The sequence below is a fragment of the Capra hircus genome, chromosome 10 (genome assembly GCF_001704415.2).
Source record: "Capra hircus breed San Clemente chromosome 10, ASM170441v1, whole genome shotgun sequence".
Classification (NCBI taxonomy): Eukaryota; Metazoa; Chordata; class Mammalia; order Artiodactyla; family Bovidae; genus Capra; species Capra hircus.
Genome location: NC_030817.1, coordinates 75939912 through 75966585, shown reverse-complemented (window position 1 = coordinate 75966585; position 26674 = coordinate 75939912). Strand labels below are relative to the sequence as shown.

Sequence of the window (26674 nt, the reverse complement as noted above, 5' to 3'; positions counted from 1 at the left end):
ACCTCAGATATGCAGATGACACCACCCTTATGGCAGAAACTGAAGAGGAACTAAAAAGCCTCTTGATGAGAGTGAAAGAGGAGAGTGAAAAAGTTGGCTTAAAGCTCAACATTCAGAAAACGAAGATCATGGCATCCGGTCCCATCGCTTCATGGGAAATAGATGGGGAAACAGTGGAAACAGTGTCAGACTTTATTTTGGGGGGCTCCAAAATCACTGCAGATGGTGATTGCAGCCATGAAATTTAAAGACACTTACTCCTTGGAAGAAAAGTTATGACCAATCTAGATAGCATATTGAAAAACAGAGACATTACTTTGCCAAAAAGGTCCATCTAGTCAAGGCTATGGTTTTTCCTGTGGTCATGTATGGATGTGAGAGCTGGACTGTGAAGAAGGCTGAGTGCCGAAGAATTGATGCTTTTGAACTGTGGTGTTGGAGAAGACTCTTGAGAGTCCCTTGGACTGCAAGGAGATCCAACCAGTCCATTCTGAAGGAGATCAGCCCCGGGATTTCTTTGGAAGGAATGATGCTAAAGCTGAAACTCCAGTACTTCACCTCATGTGAAGAGTTGACTCATTGGAAAAGGCTCTGATGCTGGGAGGGATTGGGGGCAGGAGGAGAAGGGGACGACAGAGGATGAGATGGCTGGATGGCATCACTGACTCGGACGTGAGTCTGAGTGAACTCTGGGAGTTGGTGATGTACAGGGAGACCTGGCATGCTGTGATTCATGGGGTCGCAAAGAGTTGGACACGACTGAGTGACTGAACAGAACTGAACTGAGCTTAAGATGCTTGGGGCAAATAGAATTTAGAAAGATAAGAAATAAACTGAGAAATGTGGCATAAGTTACAATGTAATCACAAGTTAAGTATAGGACACATAAGAGAAAGTAGGTAATAGATAGTAAAGCTGATTCTGAGAGAATTGCTGAAGCAGGAACTCTGTTTGTAGGACAACAGTGATTTCTGGAGTAAATCAGTAAATCTGGGTGGGGGAAACTGAAAATGTCAAATCTCTGACCTAATGCTTTGGTCAAAGTATAAAAGAGAACCTGAAGCTTGAAATAAACATGTAGCTCCTTACTATGAGTCAGAGACTACATCACTGTCCGCTGACACCGCTCACCCCTTCAGGTTGATTTCCTGGCTGCTGGAGCTGGACTCCAGCAAGTTACTTTCAAGTTTGTGATGCTCACAGGGAAATTGGTCTGACCAAACTGTATCCATTCTAATCTAGAGCAGTTGTTGTCAGAAAAACTTTACTATGGATAAAGTGAAGCTTTTTAGGATCAGAATATTCCTCAACAGGTCTGAGATGTCACAGGATTATACTTTTAGAAAGTCAGAGATTGTGCATCCAAATTGCTTCCTTTTTAATACTCATTAAAAAAAAAATTGTGTACCCTTGAGGGCAATCAGGACATCTCCCAGTGTTTCTTTTATGTGGGTCCTCAGGAGAAAGCAAACACATTAAGGGGTGGGGAGACAAAGGAGATGGGTTTTCCTTAAATAATAATCTTATCAGAGCCAGAAGTGATTGAATGCTAGAAATGTATGCTTTCTTCTGCAGACAGGACCCTTGCATTCTAGTAGGGGTTGAACATACCTCATCAGAGTGAGTGTGAATGAATCCCTCCTTTTATTCTATCTTCCACACAATAGACAGATATTATTTCTGTATTAAGTGAATGAATAGATGTCTTGAGGTGGTCAGTTAATTGAGAATTTCAGTGCATGGTATTTTATCTGTGCAAGGTGGCCAGATAGGGCAAGGACCTAGGGTTTTTTCTTTGATAAAATTACCATGAAAATGAGCATTACTCTTTGAAATAATCCTAACACACAGGGAAATCCATTATGGAAAAAATTTTCAAAGGTCTCAGACTTCAGGTTTTATTGTTTTAAAAATTCTTAAACCAGTTTTAGTCATTTGCATTATGAATAACTCAGCCATCCTTGAAAAGTCTCATAATTTATTATCTCCCCTGGTTGTATAATTATTCTCCTAGTAGTAGAATTTCCACATGATTACTTTCTATGTCATAGATCCCCTCCAAATTCATTTCATCATTCCAAGTGCTTCCTACCCTTTCCAAATCACCTTGTTGTTTTTACTTGTAATCATATCCGGGCCACAATCACCTCAGTGATCAGTATTGTATTATTGTAGTGCCATGTCCTGTCTATTGTCACCTTTATTAAAAGTGCTCATTCAAGTGAATGCTGGAAAAGATGGAAAGGTTGATGTTGGAGGAGAGGAGGGTGGTCCATGTTACTAGCTCTTATTCATTCTAGATTGGGAAAGGGAGGGAAGACAAGAGGGAATGAAGGAAGTATCCTATAGCAGGTAAAGGAGAGAATAGACCTCCTGAATACTCTGTACTTCTGTAGCTAGCAATCAATTTGGGTTAGATTGATTATGGACTTTGGAATTATGCAAACCAGGGTTCAAATCTTGTCTCTCCCATTTACTTCTCTATGACATGGGAAACTATAAAATATTTTTAAAACCTGGATTATTTGAAGCTATTCTTTGTGTAAAAAAAAGCTTTATCAATCCAGACTAAAGGGATACAACTCCAGTTCTACTCTCCTAGCTTTAACATATGCAAGGCAGTAAAGGATAAAGCTGTGCCTGGACTTGTAAACTTTAATTAAAATGGAAATTTTCCTCATAGTGGTTTTTTTCAAGCAACCTGTACATTTCTTTTTAATTTTTATTTTTACTTTACTTTACTTTACAGTACTGTATTGGTTTTGGCATACATTGACATGAATCTGCCACAGGTGTACATGAGCTCCCATGAACCCCCCTCCCACCTCACACCCCACATCATCCCTCCAGATCATCGCTGTGCACCAGCCCCAAGCATCCTGCATCCTGCATCCTGCATTGAACATAGACTGGCAATTCATTTCTTACATGATAGTATACATGTTTCAATGCCATTCTCCCAAATCATCCCACCCTCTCCCTCTCCCTCTGAGTCCAAAAGTCCGCTCTACACATCTGTGTCTCTTTTGCTGTCTTGCATACAGGGTCATCATTACCATCTTTCTAAATTCCATATATATGTTTTAGTATACTGTATTGGTATTTTTCTTTCTGGCTTACTTCACTCTGTATAATCGGTTCCAGTTTCATCCATCTCATTAGAACTGATTCCAATGTATTCTTTTTAATGGCTGAGTAATACTCCATTGTATATATATACCACAGCTTTCTTATCCATTCATCTGCTGATGGACATCTAGGTTGTTTCCATGTCCTGGCTATTATAAACAGTGCTGCAATGAACATTGGGGTACATGTGTCTCTTTCAATTCTGGTTTCCTCGGTGTGTATACCCAGCAGTGGGATTGCTGGGTCATAAGACAGTTCTATTTGCAATTTTTAAGCAAGGTGAAAAGACAACCTTCTGAATGGAAGAAAATAATAGCAAATGAAGCAATTAACAAACGACTAATCTCAAAAATATACAAGCAACTTATGCAGCTCAATTCCAGAAAAATAAACGACCCAATCAAAAAATGGGCCAAAGAACTAAATAGACATTTCTCCAAAGAAGACATATGGATGGCTAACAAACACATGAAAAGATGCTCAATGTCACTCATTATTAGAGAAATGCAAATCAAGACCACAGTGAGGTACCACTTCACACCAGTCAGAATGTCTGTGATCCAAAAGTCTGCAAGCAATAAATGCTGGAGAGGATGTGGAGAAAAGGGAACCCTCTTACACTGTTGGTGGGAATGCAAACTCGTACATATCTATCTAATAAATCTGTAGCTGAACCACTTTGTGGAAGGTACTAATAGAATAGTGACCAATAGGTTGAGGATCAGAGAAATAGGAACATTGTATAGATAATTATCAAAAGGGGTTTTATTCAAAAAGTAAGGAATTATTAACGTGATTATTTCAGTGAACAAATTTCATGCACTATTTGGGAATTTGAGTATATTTTTATTGAGAGATTCATTCTGAGTCACATATGATGCAATTTTAAGCATTTTTTTCCATTATAAGTTAACACCATAGAAGTGCATTGAACTCATATCATTCGTGAGATTGAATACTCAGAGATAAGAATGTGTATGGAAGCTATATTTTAGGTTCAAACAGATACTTTTAAAGGAAGAATCAGATCAATTGGCTCATGTTTTTCTTATGGTAACTAGGGCAATAAGTGGAGCTCACACTAAACATTTACTTTATTCTAGGCTAGGTGTTTTAAGAAAATGTTACATTTAATGTTTCATTAATTTCCATGGTAGATATCGTTACTCTGATTTTTTAAAAATTATTTGTTTTTAATTGGAGGATAATTGCTTTTCAATATTGTGCTAGTTTCTCCCATATATCAACATGAATCAGCCATAGGGGACATATGTCCCCTCTCTCCTGAAATTTCCTCCCACCTGCCACCCCATCCCACCGCCTGTAGGTTGCCACAGAGCACCAGGTTTGAGCTCCCTGTGTCGTACAACAAATTCCCGCTGGCTATCTATTTTACATTTGGTAATGCACAGGTTTCAGTGCTACTCTCTCAATTTGTCCTACCATCTCCTTCAGCCACTGTGTTCACAAGTCTGTTCTCTGTGTCTGTGTCTCCATTGCTGCCCTGAAAGCAGGTTCATCAGTACCATCCTTCTAATTCCATATACATCCATTAATATATGATATTTGCTTTATGATTTACCTCACTCTGTATAATAGGCTCTAGGTTCATCCACTTCATTAGAATTGACTCAAATGCAGTTTATGGCTGAGTAACAGTCCACTGTATATGTAAGATTAATCTCCCGAATATACAAAGCAGCTCTTGCAGTTCAATACCAGAAAAACAAACAACCCAGTCAAAAAGAGAGCAGAATATCTAAACAGACATTTCTCCAAAGAAGATATACAGATGGCTAATACACATATGAAAAGATGTTCAACATCACTTATTATTAGAGAAATGCACATGAAAACTACAATGAGGTATCACCTCACAGCAGTCAGATTGGCCATCATTGAAAAATCTACAAGCAATAAATCCTGGAGAGAGTGTGGGGAAAAGGGAACTCTCTTGCATTGTTAATGGGAATGTAAATTGCTACATGGAGAACAGTATGGAGATTCTTTAAATAACTAGGAATAAAACTACCATAAAACCTAACAATCCCACCACTGAGCATATACTCTGAGGAGACCACAAATGAAAAAGACACATGTACCCCAGTGTTCACTGCAGCACTATTCACAATAGGACATGGAAGCAACCTAGATGTTACTCTGATTTTTGCAGATGCAGAAATTGAAGCAGAGAGAGACTCACTTGACCCAGGTTATAAATACTGTTTTTAAAAGATCCAGGACTCCATTATAGCCCTCTTGAATTCTGACTCTTTATTCTTTTTTTAAAAATTAAATCGTGATAAAACTTACATTGCATTCTTAAACAGTCTCTTTGACTTTGCACTTAGGAAGCATTAAAATGTCAAGTCCTTCCTTCCTTTATTTATTTATTTTTTTAAACTTAATCCTATATATTTAAAATGAAAATGAGGGAAAATAGTATAAATTAATAAGGAAAGAAAAATAAATGGATTGAAAATCTATTCTAACTAAAAGCTAAAGTATATGATACGATTTCTTTAAATAGTAAACTTGCAAGTTTTGCAAATGGGACTGAAAGGGTATAGCAAATGTGAATGAAGGGCACTCCACAGAGGATAACTGGAATTAAATTAAAACAATTTAAATATTTTAAAGCACATGCTATATTCCTTAATTTAGACTGAGAATTGTTGAGTTAGCCTCCAGTTATTTATGAGCTCTCTTTCATTTTATATCCTTGTGCTTCCCTTGTGGCTCAGTCGGTAAAGAAACTGTCTGCAATGCAGGAGACCTGGGTTCGATCCCTGGGTTGGGAACATCCCCTGGAGGAGGGCATGGCAATCCACTCCAGTGTTCTTGCCTGGAGAATCCCTAAGGACAGAGGAGCCTGTCAGGCTGCAGTCTATGGGGTTGCAAAGAGTTGGACATAACTGAGTGATTAAGCACAGCACAGCCTCTAACTCAGTAGCATAACCTCCATATTTTGCTTTCTTTGTTGTCAGTTCATAGCTTCTGAAAAACCTCTAAGCTCAAGCTCAAGTGAAAGTTGCTCAATTGTGTCTGACTCTTTGTGACCCCATGGACTGTAGTCCATGGAATTCTCCAGGCTAGAATATTGGAGTGGATAGCCTTAACCTTCTCCAGAGGATCTTCCTAACTCAGGAATCCAACTGGGGTCTTCTGTATTACAGGCAGATTCTTTATCAACTGAGCTATCATGGAAGTCCATACTCATATAACATAACAGTAATTCTTAAAGCAAGGTGTATTTTTCACATCAGAATCAACTGGGAATATAAGTTTTTTAAAAATGGAAACATAAATAAATTAGTGTATTTATTTAGAGGTATGCATTATTATTGTGATCTACCAAGAGTCTATAGTAATGTAGTTAAATAGGGAGGAGAGCTTATGGACCTTGTGATGATGACCAAAATGATAGAGTAGGCAATGAGGTAATTCAAGTCCAGCTTAATGGTGTGACTACATTTCTGAAGCTTATTAGCGCTACTTTATTTAAACAAAGGTGGCTAGTTAAGGTGTTTAATGATTCTTTTCTATCTCTATTTTTCTTACAGGCTAAAATTGGAAGAAAATATTCCAGAAGAACTATTTAAAGTGAAGTAATATTTAAAATAATATTATCAATGATGTTTTTCTGTCTTATGTCAATGCTATTTTGAGAAAAATTCTTCATATTGACAGTTTATTCTCTACTTATAATTCCACTTACTTCCGATGAGAAATTGAGGCAAGAAAAACTGAATAAAACAGACTCTTAATATGCACTTCTGATTATGTCTGTGCACATTATAAGTTAGAAGAAAATGCATGTTTTGCATAACAAGAGTATCACTGCTACTTTTCATGAATTCATCCTGCTGGGTTTCCTGTGTAGCCAAGAAATAGAGATTCTCCTTTTTGTTTTATTCTCCATCATCTACATCTTGACCTTGTTGGGCAACGGTGCTATTATCTGTGCTGTGTGGTGGGACCAGCAACTCCACACTCCCATGTATATTTTATTGGCCAACTTCTCATTCCTGGAGATCTGCTACATCAATTCCAATGTGCCCAGCATGCTGTTCAACTTCCTATCCAAGACCAAGACCATCTCCTTTCATGGCTGTATCCTACAGTTCTACATCTTCCTCTCTCTTTGTGCCACAGAACTCTTCTTCCTGGCCCTCATGGCATTTGACAGATATGTTGCCATCTGCCGTCCATTGCACTACCCAACCATAATGACCAGGAAAGTCTGTGGAACCCTTGTGTCTGCTTCCTGGGTGGGTGGATTCTTATGGTTAGTCACACCTGCTGCTCTTATCTCCCAAGTTCCATTCTGTGGCTCAAATGTCATTGATCACTACCTCTGTGATCTTGGGGCAATGCTGGCCCTATCATGTATCCCTGTCCCCAAGACAGCTCTGACTTGTAGCACTTTCAGTGCTGTGATAACATTCATCACTTTGTTCTACATCCTTGTGTCCTACACTCTGGTACTTCGAGCTGTGGTTCAGGTTCCCAAAGGTTCAAGTAGGAGAAAAGCCTTCTCCACGTGTACCTCCCACCTGATAGTTGTGTTCCTATTTTATGGCTCAGTCACAGTGATGTATGTAAGCCCAGGGGTGGCCAGTCAGCCTGGGCTGCAGAAGTTCTTGACCATGTTGTACTCAATTGCAACTCCACTTTTAAATCCTCTGATCTACAGCCTCAGGAATAAGGAGATGAAGGTTGCTCTGAAGAAAATTATGTGTAAACTTTAGAAATAACTCCTGAATGGGAGACACTTTGGTGAGCTAAAGTTCCTTTTGAGGACTGTTGTAAAGAGTCAAGGAAAATTATACTTAAAAGTAATAAATGTTACTAGATCTAAAATAGATATTTCTAGAGGAGAATTTCTTAAAATTCAAAGTCTTCTCTATTATTTACTGATTGAGTGACTAGTTATTTAAATTGATATTTATGTTTTCCTAATTTTAACTGGAGATGACCAAGTTAAATCATATCTCCATCATAATGTTGGTAATATATTATCAGTAAAAATTGTACCAAAATTTATCATTACTTATTGTTGCCAAGTAGGAATTTCAGGAGTTTCTTTTTTCCCAAACTTAAAAAAATTATTATTTTTATTATTAAAGTATGATTCATATACAGTTTTATATTTGTTTTAGCTATACAAAATAGTAATTCAATATTTTTATAATAATGCTCAAAGTTATTATAAAATAATGGCTATAGTTCCCTGTGTTGTGCAATATGTCTTTGTAGCTTATTTATTTAATACATAATAGTTGGTATCTCTTAATCTCCTTTTGTATCTGTCTCCCCTTCCTTCTCTCTACTGGTAACCACTAGTTTGTTCTCTGTATCTGTGAGTCTGTTTCTGTTTTGTTATATTCATTTGCTTGTTTTTAGATTTCACATATAGATGATAACATACTGTATTTGTCTCTCTCTGTCTGACTTATTACACTGAGTGTAATACCCTCCAGTCCATCCATGTTGTGGCAAATGGCAGGATTTCATTATTTTTTATGGTTGAGTAATATTAGGGAATCCCAGGTGGCTCAGTACTGAAGGATCTTCCTGGCAATGCAGGAGACATAGGAGATGCAGGCTGAGTATCTGGGTCAGGATAATCCCCTGGAGGAGGAAATGGCAACCCACTCCAATATTTTTGACTCGAGAATCCTATGGACAAAGGAGCTTGGTGGGCTACAGTCCATAGGGTTGCAAAGAGTCAGATATGCTTGACTGAACACTCAGCAGGCACACAGTTTATGTATATGTGTACATAGAATACTCATCTTCTTCTTTATCCATTCATCTGTTGATAGACACTAAGGTTGCTTCCACATCTTGGCTATTGAAAAAATGCTGCTATGAACATTGGGTTGCGTATGTCTTTTCTAATTAGCATTTTCTTTTTCATCAAATAAATACCAAGGAATGGAATTTCTGGATGATATGGTAGTTCTACTTTTAGTTCAAAGTGTTTTCCAAAGTGGTTGCACCAATTTACATTCCCACCAACAGCACACAAAGGTTCTTTTTGTCTATGTGTTCGCCAACATTTGATGTTTCTAGACTTTCTGATGATGGCCATGTTGTTAGGTGTGAAAAGATGTCTCATTTTGTTTTTGATTTGCCCTTCTCTGATGATTAGTGGTGTTGAGTATCTTTTCATCTGCCTGTTGGCCACCTGTACATCATCTTGGAAAAACGTCTATTCAGGTCTTCTGTCCATTTTTAATCAGGTTGATATTTTTTGAGATTGAGTTGTATGATCTGTTTATATGTTTTGGATTTTAATTGTTTTGTTGGTCATATCATTTGCAAATATTTTCTCCCATTCAGTAGGTTGTGTTTATCTTTTGTCGATGGTTTCCTTTGCTATACACGTTTTATGTTTAATTAGGTCCTATTTATTTATTTTTGCTTTTGTTTCCTTTGCTGTAAGTTACAGATCCCAAAAAGATGCTTCTATGATTCGTGATAAGAGTGTTCTGCCTGTGTTTTCTTCTATGAATTTTATGGTTCTTATCTTTTAAATTACAATTCTCTTATTTTATATAAAGAAAAAATGCCTATTTAAAACAAGTTTTGAACTTCAAAAGAGGTCTGCATAAGTGCAAATCAAGAGGAGAATGTTTTGGCTATACTAGCCTACATTTCCTTGTCTTATGAAAATCATAATAATTATCTGTTGGACAAAATTGATGAAGACTGTCTTCTGGTTCTGCCTCAGCAAGAAACTTCCACTCCAAATTTTTAAAAGAATATTTCGAGGGGGGGTTTTATGTGGATCAATGGCTACCCAGGTGGCACTAGTGGTAAAGAACCTGCCTGCCAATGCAGGATATGTAAGAGACAAAGGTTCAGTCCCTGGGTTGGGATGATCCCTTAGATAAGGAAATGGCAACTCACTACAGTATACTTGCTGGAGAATCCCATGGAGAGAGGAGCCTAGCAGGCTACAGTCAATAGAGTTGCACAGTATTGAACATGACTGAAGCGACTAAGAGCCCATATGTACCAAATGAGAGATCATTTAAAAATATTTGTAAAGTGTTTGATCATACCAAAGTATGATCAAAAGATGAAAGCAACTCAAATGGATAAATGAATGAAAAAAAAATGTGATATACATACAGTGTGACATTTATTCAACCTAATAAAGAGTGGAAATTCTGCAACATGCTGAAACATGGATGGACCAGTCACAAAATGATAAATATTGTGTGATTCCATTTATATAAGTTTCTTGGAGTAGTCAAATTGATAGAGACAGAAAGTAGAATAGTGGTCACCACCAGCTCTGGGTAGGGAAATGGGGAATTATTGTTTAATGAATATAGAGTTTCAGTTTTGGAAGAAAAAAAGTTATAGATTGAATGGTGGTAATTGTTGCTCAACAATGTGAACGTATTTAATGCCACAGAAATGTAGACTTACAAAGTTAATTGTAATGTCACATTATGTGTATCTTACATAGTTAAAAATAACTTAAAAATGCAAGGCATACTACCAGTGTCAATTTTTCTGTATTTCACTGTTATTGTTTCACATTTCTACTGTACACTTTTTTGGGCAGTCTCTGCAGCTGTAACCGTGTCTGCGTGTGCATTTTATTTTCATCCATGATGTTGCTCTTACAGCTTTTTCTCAGTAGTAAAAGCTACGAAGGGTAGGATGCATGCGTGCATCCCTTCAGTCGTGTCCACCAGGCTCCTCTGTCCATGGGATTCTCCAGGCAAGAATACTGGAGTGCGTTACCATGCCCTCCTCCACGGGATCTTCCTGATCTAGGGATTGAACCCATTTCTTTTATGTCTCCTGCACTGGCAACAGGGTTCTTTACCACTAGTTCCACTTGGGAAGCCTGAAGGGTAGGATATTTCCCTTGAAATCATGACTACTTCTCCGCTCCCCAACTCCAACTGTGTTTTGTCCTCCAAGGTGCCCTTTTGTCATCAAACAGCAAAACAAAAGGGCACCTTGGAGGACAGAGCAAGGAAGTCTCTCCCCTTCTTCCAAATGTAGATTTCTACCTCAGGAATTTCTTTCACCCTTTGTGCACATAATTGTTAGAAAATGCACTATCTGACCAGGAATAACTTTAAAGAAAGGAATAATTTTGGATCTGAGATAGATATGTAAGGTCAAGTCCACCTGAGATGTGCAAACTCTTGACACCTGAAGGAATTTTCTCTGAGGCTGCCCAGTGTTACCCATTCTTCAGGTATACCAGGTGGAGCCTGTGCTGAATCTCAGAAATACTTCCTACCTGAGCCAACTGGATCCAGCCTCCTCCACTGTTAGCCACAGTTTTGATGCGTAAGTAGAAAGAGAGCACCGCCTCTGTTTCTATCCTCAGGACATATAAGGCTAAAGCAGAGCTGTCCACTAGAAAGAGGTGGGCCACACATACAAGCAACATGTATAGGGTACATTTTTCTAGTTACTGCATTAAAAGGAAATAGTAAATTGAATTTTAATAATCTATTAGCCTAAAACATCATTTCAACATGTAGTCAATATAAAATTATTATCCAGAAATCTTGCATTCATTTTTTTCCTCCTGCAAACTGGGGTGCATTTTATACACATTAACAGCATGTTTCAGCTTGGATTCACATTTCAGGTGCTCAGTAGCCACATGTAGCTAGTGGTTACCATATTGGACAGTGTAGCTCTTGGCTTCCTGTGTCCTCCTTTTCTAATGAGAGTGGGTGGAAGTGTGGTAAATTAAAATTAGGAGATTAGGAGCTTTCATAAGTACCTTTAGATAAATGACTTACTGTGTTTTCTTTACTCTCCCTTCCTGTTTGTCCTCTTCCTGTGAAGGGAGGCTGAAATTCAAAACATAGCTTTTAGAGAAGAGAGAGGGATAAAAACCTTGAAGTGGCAAAAGAGACAAGGAGGGCTACCAGTGAAGTCAGGTCAGGGCCACTTTGAGAAAAATAGCACAGTGGGATTGTACTGATGTTTCCCACAGTGATGGTTGTAGAAAGGGGTTGGTAGAGAGGAAGAAGAGGGTAACTTATTAAGAGATGACAGAGTTTGCAGCCCCCTCTTAAGTCTTGCTGATGGTGGTATATAGACCAGAGGATATGCCTTTTTATACAAAGAACGACAAGGCCTGCAAGGGCTTCTTAAACTTTTAATTGTGTTCTAAGTAGTACATTTGACATTGATGATGCATAGGTGATTATGATAGAATCCTTGTTCTGGAGAAACTCTTGATTTATGGGATCACAGATATGTTAACAATCCAAAAAAAAAAAAAATAACTGAGAGAGAGGAATGCATAAGTTGCCAGAGCACAGAGCAGTGTTGGACTAAGAGCACAGGTTTGGGGGGTGTAGGTGGGAAGTGCCAGAGAAGTGTTCTCAGAGAAGCTGATATTTCAGCTGAGTTTTGGGTGACAAGTTGGAAGTTTTCTAGGTATAAGTGAGGGAATGATGGTGGTTGGTGATGTTACAAACAGTAAAAGGAGCACACAGAACATTCCTAATATATGACTGAATGCACAGTGAGTGTGGGGCTCCTGAAAGGAAACGAACTTAAACATGCAGGAACTTAGATATGCTAAAGATGCTGAACTGGATCCCATAGGTGGGAAGGACATATATAGGGATGGAAAGCAAAGAAGAGATGACAAGATTTTCATTTTAGAAAATCCGGCATCTTTAAATTTAGGTATCGTTCTGTTTAATGCCATAATACAGCTCCTTCTCTTACCAAGTATGTCGTAAGCTATCAGATTAACTTTAAAGAGAAGATGAATTCAAATTAATTTCATTATCTCAGTCTTTTGAGAATTTCACAATTTCCCTTAAAAAAACTGATGATGTCTCAGAGTGTTACAGAGTCAGGTTAGTAACAGATTCAGTGAGTTCTGAAGGACAATATATCCCTCATTGTGTACACATTGAAATAGCATGAGAACTGCCTTGGTTCTATAATGGCTTGTGAATAGTTAATACAGTTCCCCAGGTCTTTATTTGGTGGGCTCACTAGCTCTGTGTTCTTGAGGATCTAGAATGTTTGAAAGGTAGCCATTGGGTCACCTTGGATGAAAAGATAGACTTAAGGATATGTTCATGTTCTCTCAATTGACGCTGACGTATATAATCACACTGGAGGCATGAAATAGTGTTGCCACACTTATTTATAAAGTCTGGCTTGAAGAACTAGGCTAGCAGCACAGTACACAGCTTTGGTGCTAAGAACAGAGGGAAAGGTAACGTTAATGAAGAAAGTTCTGGAACTTTTTGGAGGGAAATGTGACCAAAATTTAAAATATATTCACTCTATGACTCAAAATTTTTGTTTTTCAGGATTTATCCTTCATATACAGTTTTCTTAATTTCTCCCTGTTATTTTAAATTAGAAAGTTGAATGGAATTATTCTGTACATATATAAATTATGATACAGTTGTCGACTTAAAAAATACAGCCACAACCTGAAAGTAGAGAGTTATTTTATTTGATGGGAATGTTTAGGACTCAGAACTCAGGAGACAGGCAGGAGGGGAACAAAGGGAGCAGGCAGTTTGAAAGCAGTCTATGTGTGGGAAGATGCAAACATCCAGGCTCACTGAATTCATTCCTTTCACATGTATCTCAGGGGCCAATCTTACTTCCTCATTCATCTTGCTTCTTGCATTTCCCCTGCCCCCCAGCCTCCCTACCCCCACCTCAGTAATCATTGTAAGGCTGGCAGCATTTGCTGGATTACAGTTTTGGAAGCCCTTATTCACAGAGAGGCCTGGCATGCTGCAGTCCATGGAGTCACAAAAAGAGTCAGACACGACTGAGCAACTGAACTGAACTGATTCACATTTTGAGGCCAGAATTGCCGATGGCTGTGACATTTCCTGTTTATTAACATGGCAGGAGATATTTTCATTTCACGTAGTCAACCATGGATCGTTTTCTTTATATATTTATATATTTATCAAAATATAAATATTTGACTTAGTCACATTTTTGTTCTCCAAACAAAGTTCTTTTGTAGTGGGTCGCTTGAAAGATGTTTACTTACTACTCATTTAAATCCCAAACAGGCATTCCTGCTCCACAGGAGATTGTTCTTCATGTGATGATCTGGAATTTAGGTTTTTCCAACTTGGGCTTTGTCATCTTCAGAACCCATCTTCTTGGGTCAACATGCTCAGTCACATCAGAGAGCATCAAGGACTGTGTATGGGTAAGGCCTGAAGTATTGCACATCAGCTTTAAATACATCACAACAAGTAGAACTCAGTCATATGAGCACACCTAGGCTGCAAGGAAGGCTTAGAAAAAAACTTGAGTTGAAGAAGAGGAAATGGATTTGTTGCAGTCACACAATTAATGTCTCAACTTCTTGGTTGACCAATAGTTATCTCGTTTGATCTATATGTGGAAATAAGGAGTTTTGTAAGGAATAGAGACAGCTCTGTGGAATAGGCTTGTGTGTGTGTGTGCGTGAGTAATTTCCTCAATTCTGTCTCATTACAACAAAAATTTGAAGCGACGGACCAGCATTACAGCCCTCGGACAGACCGTGTCACAGCTCTTGGACAGATCAGTGTTACAGCTCAGTTTTATTTAGAAAATAAAGGAAAATGCATCCTCGGAGCGTAAGGGTATGCTGACCCAAAAGACACAAAGAGAAGAGAGAGAGACCCCCAGTCCTTTGGCTCCTCTTTTTATATGTTTTTCTCCTCCCCCTTGGCCTGCCCTATGTAAATTGAGCTAGCCAGGAGTGCTGTTTGTTTTACCTGAGGTCCTCACTCCGGTCCTTGGACCTTCCTTTGTTTGGGGGCCTTACCTTCTTTCTCTTTTAGCCACCGCCCTTCTGGACTCCTTTTTCCAATTTCAACTACCTAACAGGCTCATTTTGGATTTAGTGGATGAGATCTTTAAATTGCATTTGGACCACAGGAATGGGAAATTCTAGGTCTAACAAAGCTTGAAGGTAATGGTACATATCATGTCAAAAAACTTTGTTAGCTAAGAAGTACTTTATAAAGTTAGGAGACACAACTCTTGAGGGAGCAATAATGTGTGAGCCTAGAATATTTGGGTATATATGTTTGCATGTATGTGTGTTTGCATGTGAGTCTATATATAAGTGTGTGCACACGCATGTGGTTTTTATCTCCAATCTGATCATCACTGAAGATGAAACATCCTTGAGTCTGTATGATGCATATTAATTGCTTCTGTTGCTCCTGGGGCTGAGATCTCCAGAGACAGGCTTCAGAGTCTGGAAGGAATAAATAATGAGAAATGGAGAGATTTGTGGTATATTCTATTCCCTGAGTAAAACCTGAAAGGAATTTTTGTGAAGAAAGGTACCTAAAGGTGTTTTACAAAGGAGTTGACACCTTAGACTCCTGGGAAGCATTAGGATAAATGTATATGGGCATATGGAACAGCCACTTATTTCCCATGTCTTGATGTCCATTTCATTTTATATATTATTATGAAAAAACATAAATTTTCATGATTGCTTTCATTTACAAATACTGTTCCTAATACAAAAATCTTAATAGACATGGAATTAACAAAAAATTTTTTTTGTCAAGATGTCATTTTGTTTTTTTACAAGTTGTCTTCAAAATAACTGTATTTTTAGCAGACAGGAAAATGGAAACTTTTTTCTTGACGACTTGGGCAATAATTTAGATGAGTCTCTTGTTTTCTGTTCTCTTTCATACAGATGACAACATAGCAAATCAACACCCATTTTGTGTGGCTTGTGAGGGAAGAAAACTTTGTAAGTAGAAGCTAATTTATTTAATGAAATATGCAGATTCAAAAGAGTCAAAAGAAAATGGGACTGGGGAATCAAGTAGGATTCTTTACAGTCTGAGCCACCAGGGAAGCCTTCTGAGACATACCCAAAGGCAAAACAGGAGTGACTATTCAGTATGTTGATCTGTGGGAATGGAAAGGCCCTTCAGTTCAGTTCAGTTCAGTCACTCAGTCATGTCCGACTCTTTGAGACCCCATGAAATGCAGCACGCTAGGCCTCCCTGTCAATCACCAATTCCTGGAGTTCACTCAAACTCATCCATCAGGTCGGTGATGCCATCCAGCCATCTCATCCTCTGTTGTCCCCTTCTCCTCCTGCCCCTAATCCCTCCCAGCATCAGAGTCTTTTCCAATGAGTCAGCTCTTCACATGAGGTGGCCAAAGTACTGGAGTTTCAGCTTTAGCATCATTCCTTCAAGAACACGCAGGATTGATCTCCTTTAGGATGGACTGGTTAGATCTCCTTGCAGTCCAAGGGACTCTCAAGAGTCTTCTCCAACACCACAGTTCAAAAGCATCAATTCTTTGGCACTCAGCTTTCTTCACAGTCCAACTCTCACATCCATACATGACCACTGGAAAAACTATAGCTTTGACTAGATGGACCTTTTTTGGCAAAGTAATGTCTCTGCTTTTGAATATGCTATCTAGGTTGCTCATAACTTTCCTTCTAAGGAGTAAGCGTCTTTTAATTTCATGGCTGCAATCACCATCTGCAGTGATTTTGGAGCCCCCCAAAATAAGGTCTGACACTGTTTCCACTGTTTCCCCATCTATTTGCCATGAAGTGATGGGACCAGATGCCATGATCTTCATTTTCTGAATGTTGAGCTTTAAGCCAACTTTTTCACTCTCCTCTTTCACTTTCATCAAGAGGCTTTTTAGTTTCTTTTCACCTTCTGCCATAAGGGTGGTGTCGTCTGCATATCTGAGGTTATTGATATTTCTCCCGGCAATCTTGATTCCAGCTTGTGTTTCTTCCAGCCCAGCATTTCTCATGATGTACTCTGCATATAAGTTAAATAAGCAGGGTGACAATATATAGCCTTGATGTACTCCTTTTCCTATTTGGAACCAGTCTGTTGTTCTATGTCCAGTTCTAACTGTTGTTTCCTCACCTGCATATAGGTTTCTCAAGAGGCAGGTCAGATGGTCTGGTATTCCCATCTCTTTCAGAATTTTCCACAGTTTATTGTGATTCACACAGTCAAAGGCTTTGGCATAGTCAATAAAGCAGAAATAGATGTTTTTCTGGAACTCTCTTGCTTTTTCAATGATCTGGTGGATGTTGGCAATTTGATCTCTGGTTCCTCTGCCTTTTGTAAAACTATCTTGAACATCTGGAAGTTCATGGTTCATGTATTGCTGAAGCCTGGTTTGGAGAACTTTGAGCATTACTTTACTAGCATTTGAGATGAATGCAATTGTGCGGTAGTTTGAGCATTCTTTGGCATTGCCTTTCTTTGGAATTGGAATGAAAACTGACCTTTTCCAGTCCTGTGGCCACTGCTGAATTTTCCAAATTTGCTGGCATATTGAGTGCAACACTTAGAATGTATCTATTGTGCTGAGAATGGTGTTTGCTCTGAGGCATCCCAGGTGAGAGGACAATTGGAAGACAGCTAAAGAATATTACTGTGGAAAATGAAAAGTAAGTTCTCTCTTTTCTGTCTTCTTCCTGTGCTCCTTGAGCAATATTTAATTACCTCTGCTTATTTTAAAGACCAGGAGATTAGGTTTCTACCACTGCCCGTCTCTTGAAACAAACCCTGGTATCTTTTTGCACATTTATTACCCAAGGTCAGGTTCTTCACACTTTCTCCTTGGGTTATCAAAACAGCTTTCTAATAATTTCTTGTTAATTTCATCAGCCTATAATTGTCTGCTGAATTGTCTTGCAAATGCAGCTTCCATAAACTCTTGATCATTTTACTGTTCTACTAGACCAGCTCCAGATTTCCACTGACTAGCAAATTAAGCCTGAACGAATCAGACTGGCAGTGAGTCCTCTGCTATGAGGCCCTATCTTTGTACCTAATATGACTATACCTTTACAGATATTCTAACTTCCACTCTTTTGGATTGTTCTGTAAACATAATTTCTTGTATTCAAATCTTTTCATATTATATGCTATTGATATTCTGCCTCCATCATTGCTCTTGGAAATGTGTGTTTTGCCAAGGTCCATCACCCTCTCAAAAGCCTTTCCTTTTTTTTTTTCCAATTGAATATAAGCATCATGTCTCACATGATGCAGAAACCAGTACTTGAGAAACCAAGCGCCACACTCAGAGAGTTGGAGAACTCATGTTTATTATGCCGGTGGGCCCAGAGGAGTTAACACTCCAGGCTCTGAGCCCCAAAGGGATTACAGAATTTTTATACACGGGCAGGCCTGATTAAGTTGATTTGCAGGCTTTTGGGGGCTGGGTGATTGCAAAGAACAGGACAAGGGTGAGTGAGATAAGCTCCAGTTTCTAGTATTGTGAGTCCCCACTTTCTGAGATAGAAGTGATCCAGACTTTGCAAGGGGCAAGCTGAGTTACAGAGGCAGAAAAAGCAGGAAGTCATATAAAATTTTAACTTTTCTTCTTCTTTCCCCTCTCTTGATGCTTCTATCACTCACTGAAGGAAGCATCATCTCATGTTTTGGTAGGACATTCAGAGCTCCCCATTGTTTAGGGGGCTATATTGAGCTATTACCATTTGTAACTTTATGGATTCAATTCGAGAGGTTATGAACTGGGTAATAGCATTGAGAATACAAGGCCAAACAAGAGCACCACAAACAGTATGAAGAGAGGGCCTGTTAAAGTGAGAAGCCACGATGCCCAGCTCCAGATATTGTTCCAATTAATTACCCCAGGAATTAGCTAGTTTCTCTCTCCTCTTTATGATTTGTTCCCTTAGCTGTTGGGCCATGTCCCTGACTATTTCTGATTGGTTTACATAAAAGGAGCATTCTTCAATCAAAAAGAGGAAGAGTCTTCCCTTTTCAACTGTCTGTAGGTCTAGCCCTCTCCTATTCTGTAAAACCACCTCAGCCAGAGAGTCTAGTTAGCCCTGTAATGAAGAGCAGAACAATAATACCAGTTAGGGATAGAGGCTAGGGTTGACAATGAAAATCCATTGATATTTTGATAGCTGGATCCTCAAGTTTCTTCCTTGTGTTGACCGGCCAGCTGCCGGAGTGTGGCTGGAGCAAGGCTGAAGAATCCTCCAGCGTCTGCCTTGAATTGACTCATCAGCTTCCAGAGTGACCAGAGCAGGGCTCAGCGTCCTTCGTGGGTGAGGGCCGTTTCTTTGGAACCAGACCTTGAGGAGGTTTTCGGGGTCCTGAACTGCTTTCCAGGTGTCTTCATCCCAGGAAGCAGCTTCTTCTTGATTCTGGTGTGGTGGATCCAAAGGATGACACCTATAACTTTAACAGCAGTAGGGGTTGCCAGAACGACCGTGTGAGGGCCTGTCCAAACTGGCTGAATTTTATTTTTTTCCTGCAGCTGTGAAATTAAAAGATGCTTACTCCTTGGAAGAAAAGTTATGACCAACCTAGATAGCATATTCAAAAGCAGAGACATTACTTTTCCAACAAACGTCCATCTTGTCAAGGCTATGGTTTTTCCAGTAGTCATGTATGGATGTGAGAGTTGGACTGTGAAGAAAGCTGAGCACCGAAGAATTGATGCTTTTAAACTGTGGTGTTGGAGAAGACTCTTGAGAGTCCCTTGGACTGCAAGGAGATCTAACCAGTCCATCCTAAAGGAGATCAATCCTGTGTGTTCTTGAAGGAATGATGCTAAAGCTGAAACTCCAGTACTTTGGCCACCTCATGCAAAGAGTTGACTCATTGGAAAAGACTCTGATGCTGGGAGAGACTGGGGGCAGGAAGATAAGGGGACAACAGAGGATGAGATGGCTGGATGGCATCACTGACTCGACAGACGTGACTTTGAGTGAACTCCAGGAATTGGTGATGAACAGGGAGGCCTGGTGTGCTGCAATTCATGGGGTCACAGAGAGTTGGACACGACTGAGCGACTGCACTGAACTGAATCTTTAACTCATACCTCATCTCCTGGCTGATAGGATGAACCCAGTTGCCCAAAGGAATGGGTGTCCTTTCTAAGGTTTCTTGGGCGATATGGGAGAAGACTTTTCCAGGGCCTGGAGGTGTCAAGACATCTCAGTTCAGCTAGTTGCTGGTGGTCTCACTTGAGCTTTTTGTCACTGGGGGGTGGTCTCCCATATAAGATCTCAAAAGGAGAATAGCCTGAGGACCTTGGTGTGCATTTATGGAGGGAGATGAGAGTCCACAGACTGATAAGGAAGCTTGTTCTAGCATTGTCTGGGTGTTGGCCAGGGGATATTTTTGTTGAACCACTACTTGGAGAAACAAACTTAACAAGAAATTTAAAGATATATGGCCCAAAGATTAATAGATGTAGGAAAGCTGCTGAAGGGCTAACCAGGGGAACCAGGTCCAGACCCTGATTCATGAAATTAGTGTTTCTCTAGGTATGAGAAGATGCAAGAATTTGTACTCATAAAAATCTTTACCTGAAAACATCTGACAATCTGAAGGCCTGTTCCCCCCTGCCCCAAACCACCCCATCACCCCCAGAGCACAGAGTGCCTTTTTTTTTTTGTCTCCACCTGAACTCCTTTAAAGGTGGTGTTGAAGGTCAGCATCTTGTAGTCATGATTTAATCTTTGTAGAGACAACTGGCAAGGGCCAACTTTCAGTCTGCAGGACCCCTTCATAACCACATATTTGACCATGTTTTGGGGGCATTTCATGGTCATTGTGTTCTGCAGTGCTGGGAAGGCTCATTCCCAGGTCAAACAAAGATTCCATTGATAGGCCACTCAATGTCTTGTCAGTAGACCAGGCCTTGTAAGTAGCAAAAGTCTCTGGGCCATACCTCTCTTAATAGCCTCTTGGTCCAGGAAAATATTTCCTCTTGTTGTTTCTTCTCATATCTAGAGTTACATTGTTATAATTATTGATCTCATATGGAACTGCATATCAGCATTTTATCACAGGCTCAGTCACACATCTGGTAATGTAAGAAATAATCTTCTGAAGCAAGCAAGTCAGTCAGTTTAGTCGCTCAGTCGTGTCTGACTCTTTGTGACCCCATGGACTGCAGCACGCCAGGCCTCCCTGTCCAACACCAACTCCCGGAGTTCACTCAAACTCACATCCGTCGAGTCGGTGATGCCATCCAGCCATCTCATCCTCTGTTGTCCTGTTCTCCTCCTGCCCCCAATCCCTCCCAGCATCAGAGCCTTTTCCAATGAGTCAACTCTTTGCATGAGGTGGCCAAAGTACTGGAGTTTCAGCTTTAGCATCAGTCCTTCCAAAGAACACCCAGGGCTGATCTCCTTGCAGTCCAAGGGACTCTCAAGAGTCTTCTCCAACATCACAGTTCAAAAGCATCAATGCTTCGGCACTCAGCTTTCTTCACAGTCCAACTTTCAATCCATACATGACTACTGGAAAAACCATAGCCTAGACTAGATGGACCTTTGTTGGCAAAGTAATGTCTCTGTTTTTGAATATGCCATCTAGGTTGGTCATAACTTTCCTTCCAAGGAGTAAGCGTCTTTTAATTTCATGGCTGCAATCACCATCTGCAGAGATTTTGGAGCCCTGCCAAAATAAAGTCTGACACTGTTTCCACTGTTTCCCCATCCATTTCCCATAAAGTGATGGGACCAGATGCCATGATCTTTGTTTTCTGAATGTTGAGCTTTAAGCCAACTTTTTCACTCTCCACCTTCACTTTCATCAAGAGGCTTTTGAGTTCCTCTTCACTTTCTGCCATAAGGGTGGTGTCATCTGCATATATGAGATTATTGATATTTCTCCCGGCAATCTTGATTCCAGCTTGTGCTTCTTCCAGGCCAGCGTTTCTTATGGTGTACTCTGCATATAAGTTAAATAAGCAGGGTGACAATATACAGCCTTGACGTACTCCTTTTCCTATTTGAAACCAGTCTGTTGTTCCATATCCAGTTCTAACTGTTGCTTCCTGACCTGCATATAGATTTCAGTCCTAACCATGCACAAAACTTTTTTCAGGGTCCACTTTCCACAAACTTTTTAATCACTTTCCCTAATAGCCACCTGTTAAGTCAGACATACTTTCTCTTCCCTTTACAAAATATAATTTTATTTTTATACCTTCTTTATTAAAAACATATATCCTACTTTCCTTATTATATTAGCAAACAAACATTAATACTAGATATTTAATATTGAATATTTCCCAGTTCACATGAATCTGAAATTTATTTAGATTAATTTTTCTTGTATTTAGAATTGCTTGATTTGTAAGCACTCACTTTTCTTTAGGCTGATTAAATTAGAACTCATTTACAACTTCAACAATACTATCAGAAAAAAATACACTGAAATATACATAAATTCAGACAGACAGACAGAGATCTTGTAGTTTTTTGTTTGAGATTAAAATATCTTTTTGACCCCCCCCCCTTTTTTTTTCTTTGTTTGAAGTTCTAATTTGCTCAAGGCTGAGGTCTCAGTCAAAGTTGGCTATTTATTTCAAGGACGTGGAAAGTATTAACTTCAAGCTTTTTCCTAGGCAGGGCTTTTAACAAGCTAGTTGTTTTTAATTGCATATGCAAAAAGAATTGGTTTTGCAGTTTCCATAAAGAAAAATTTCTCTCACTCTGTTCAGTCAGCAATCACACACTCACAATCATTCAGAGATTATCACAGTGCCTCCCTTCTCCTGAGTCCTCAGGTTTCCTTAACTGTTGCTCTCTTCCTGGGAGCTCCAAGGAGATTATGTCACAATGCCTCCCTTCTCCAGAGTCCCCAGTTCTCCCTATCTGATACTCCCTTCCTGGGAGCCCCAAGGAGGTGATCAGTCTTCTCTTTTACCCGTTGGGGTAGGACCTGACTGGGGACTGGCCCTGAGGCCTTACCTGATCCTGTGGCCATTCCTGGTGAGTTGGTCCGTCCCTCCAATGAGTCCAGTCAGGGCGTGGCCATCTGGAGAGTCGGAACACCATCTGAAAGAGAACCTGGAATACTGTCAGGTGGCATGTCTCCTTGTTCATCTCGGGGTTCCTTTGCTCCAGCCTGGCCAAACCACCAGTCCTGTGGCTCAAGTGGCCATTGTGGTTGGAATCTTGCTGAGGCTTCCAGAAATGATGCAGAAACCAGTACTCAAGAAACCAAGCACCACACTCGGAGAGTTGGAGAACTCAAGTTTATTATGCTGATGGGCCCAGAAAAGTTAACACTCTAAGCTTTAAGCCCCAGACAAAGGGGTTACAGAGCTTTTATACATGGCCAGACATGATTAAGTGGGTTTGTGGGTTTGTGGGGGCTGGACAATTGCAAATAGCAGCACAAGGGTAAGTGAGACAAGCTCCAGTTCTTAGTATTGTGAGTCTCCACTTTCTGAGACCTATGTGATCCAGACTTTTCAAGGAGCAAGCTCAGTTACAGAGGCAGAAGAAACAAGAGGTTATGTAAAATTTTAACTTTTCCTCTTCAACATGACAACAAAAACTTTCTTATGTCACATCACACTGTTAACTGCGTCGGTGGCAACATAGGTGGAGGGCTGCTAACATCCAGTCCATATTCCATATTAGCTCCCCATGAAATTACCACAAATAAACACACAATCTAAGCCAAAACAGTTTGCTTGCTGTGCAAATGAGGTTCCAAGGTAATTTCCCTTGCTGTTGTAGTGCATGCATGCCCAGTCGTTTGCGACTCTGTGACCTCATGGACTGTAGCCTGCCAGGCTCCTCTGACCACAGGATTTTTCAGGCAGGAATATTGGAATAGGTTGCCGTGTCCTCCTGCAGGGGATCTTCCTGACCCAGAGATTAAATGTGCATCTCCTGTGTCTTCTGCATTGGCAGGAGGATTCTTTACCCATTGAGCCACCTGGAAATTCCCTTAGATCTCTTCTAATCAGATTCAAACTCCTTCTATATGGAAATTCTAAAGCACTTAATGTGTTATTTGAAGTCATTTTGAGCAAAAGATGTTTGACATAACCCAAAGAGCAGGAACTCTGCTTTTTTGTTCATTGTCTTTCCCTACCTCCTAGAACAGTGCCTGGCAATAGTATGTGCAAAATAAAAGTTTATTAAATAAACAAGAAGGAAAAGGAGAAAAAGAGGAAAGAAAAACTCACTTTTCTAGAGGGAAGACAGAAATACAAAAAACCCAAATTATGGAAAAGAAACATATCTCTTCATCAGGAATTGGAAAAATATAGATATTTCTGTGTTTCTCATTTTCTCTGTTACTTCCACAGTTCAGATGAATGAGGACCTTAGAGACTAATACCTCTGGGTCTGTGAGTGAGTTCATTCTCCTGGGCTTCCTCTGCCTCAGAGACCTCCAGTTCCTCCTCTTTGTGCTCTTCTCCATCATCTATTTCCTGATCCTCATGGGGAACACAGCCATTATCTGTGCCGTGTGGTCAAGCTGGAAGCTCTATACACCCATGTACATCCTCCTGGCCAACTTCTCCTTCCTGGAGATCTGCTATGTCAGTTCCAATGTGCCCAAAATGTTGGCCAACATCATCTCCCAGACCAAGAGCGTCTCCTCTGCTGGCTGCCTGCTCCAGTTCTACTTCTTCTTCTCCATGTGTGCGGCTGAGTGTTTATTTCTGTCAGTGATATCTTTTGATTGATTTCTTGCCATTTGTAGACCTTTGCATTATCCTATCATTATGACCCGTCGCCTGTATGTGTTGTTAGTGGTCTTCTGCTGGGCAGGTGGCTTTCTCTGGCTATTGACCCCTTTGATTCTAATATCTCAAGTGCCCTTCTGTGGTCCAAACACTGTTGACCATTTTCTCTGTGATCTGGTTCCTTTGCTGGCACGGTCCTGTGCTCCAGTATCTGGAATTAGGCTGATTTGTGGTATCATGAGCTCTCTAATCATCTTCCTCACCTTACTGTATATGCTTGGCACTTACTTTTGTGGCCTCAATGTGGTGCTATGGATGTCCTCAGGCTCAGGAAGGCAGAAGGCTTTCTCTACTTGTGCCTTCCACCTTGCTGTGGTATCCCTCTTCTGTGGCTCAGTCATGGTGATGTATGGTAGCCCAGGTTCTGGCGAATATCCAGGGATACAGAAATTTGTCACCTTGTTCTATGCTTTGGCAACCCCTTTCTTTAATCTCCTGATCTACAACTTCCAGAACAAAGATATGGAAGAAGCACTAAAAATTTTTTTGAGTGTTTTACTGAAGGAAATCCTTAAAGGCTCCAAAAGTTGAATTTAACATAATGCATAATTCATGTTTAGAAGGATGCAAGATCATGAGATGAATGAGATTATGTTTTTTTTCTTTCATTTTATTTTCATATATTGGGAAGATGACTTTGAAAAGTCCATTAGACCCATGATTTAAGTCTTAGGAAGTTATTATTCATGGCCTAGATATGTTTGTATCTTAGATATAGTTGTTTTGAATGATTTAATAAGATTTTCACACATTTCTCTTTTGGTATGCATTACATTTTGCTGACTTATCTCAACATCCTCAAATTCTGCCTTCATCAAAGCCAGTTCTTTGTTTTTAGAGCATAGCAAATGCTAATGTATTGCAATCATATGAATATTTAGCCAGTAATCCTTCAGATAATCAGATTACCAGACTTTTAAACAAAATCCTCAATATCAGAGAAAATTTAGCAGAATTTCTTTTGTGTATCCCATTATGCTAAGTATTGTTTTGGGCACCAACAAGGGTTCTCAGTAAGATTATATTGTCTTGATTGACTCTTCACATTTTGCCAATACTATCACTTTAGGAGGCAGGTCCTCATCTTCTATATGCAGATACATGAAGATTAGTTCATATTCAGTGAAAGCCAAAGAGTTGTAGACTTTGTGGGATCACTACAATCCAGCCCAAAGGTACACTTATTTTCTTTTTTTAAAATTTATTTTAATTATAGTTTAATTACTTTACAATATTGTGGTGGTTTTTGCCATACATTCACAAGAATCAGCCATGGGTGTACATGTGTTCCCCATCCTGAACCCCCCTCCCACCTCCCTCCTCATCCCATCCCTCAGGGCCATCCCAGTGCAACAGTCTCGAGCACCCTGTCTCATGCATTGAACCTGGACTGGCAATCTATTTCACATATGATAATATACATGTTTCAATGCTATACTCCCAAATCATCCCACCATTGCCTTCTCCCACACAGTCTAAAAGTCTGTTCTTTACATCAGTGTCTCTTTTGCTGTCTCTCATACAGGGTTATCGTTACCATCTTTCTAAATTCCATATATATGGATTAATATACTGTATTGGTGTTTTTCTTTCTGACTTACTTCACTCCGTATAATAGGCTCCAGTTTTATCCACCTCATTAGAACTGAATCAAATGCATTCTTTTTAATAGTTGAGTGAGCTATCCCACACCCGAGGCCAGAGGCAGCAGCCGGGAGGAGCAACCCCACGTCCAAGGAGCAGTGGCTGTGTGGGCGCAGTAGAGCTGAGAGGAGCTACTCCACGTTCAAGGTCAGGAGGGGCGGCAGTGAAGAGATACCCTTTGTCCAAGGTAAGGAGCAACAGCTGCACTTTGCTGGAGTAGCCGTGAAGAGATACCCCATGTTCAAGGTAAGAGAAACCCAAGTAAGACGGTAGATGTTGCAAGAGGGCATCAGAGGGCAGACACACTGAAACCATACTCACAGAAAACTAGTCAGTCTAACCACAC

General features: G+C 39.9%; 1 protein-coding gene and 1 pseudogene across 1 annotated transcript; both read left to right on the top strand.

Moving 5' to 3' along the window:
• Positions 6942–7880, top strand: LOC108636865 (olfactory receptor 11G2-like). The gene has a single exon (XM_018053774.1). The coding sequence runs from the start codon at positions 6942–6944 to the stop codon at positions 7878–7880; it is 939 nt and encodes a 312-aa protein (XP_017909263.1).
• LOC102176692 lies at positions 24250–25215 on the top strand (annotated as a pseudogene).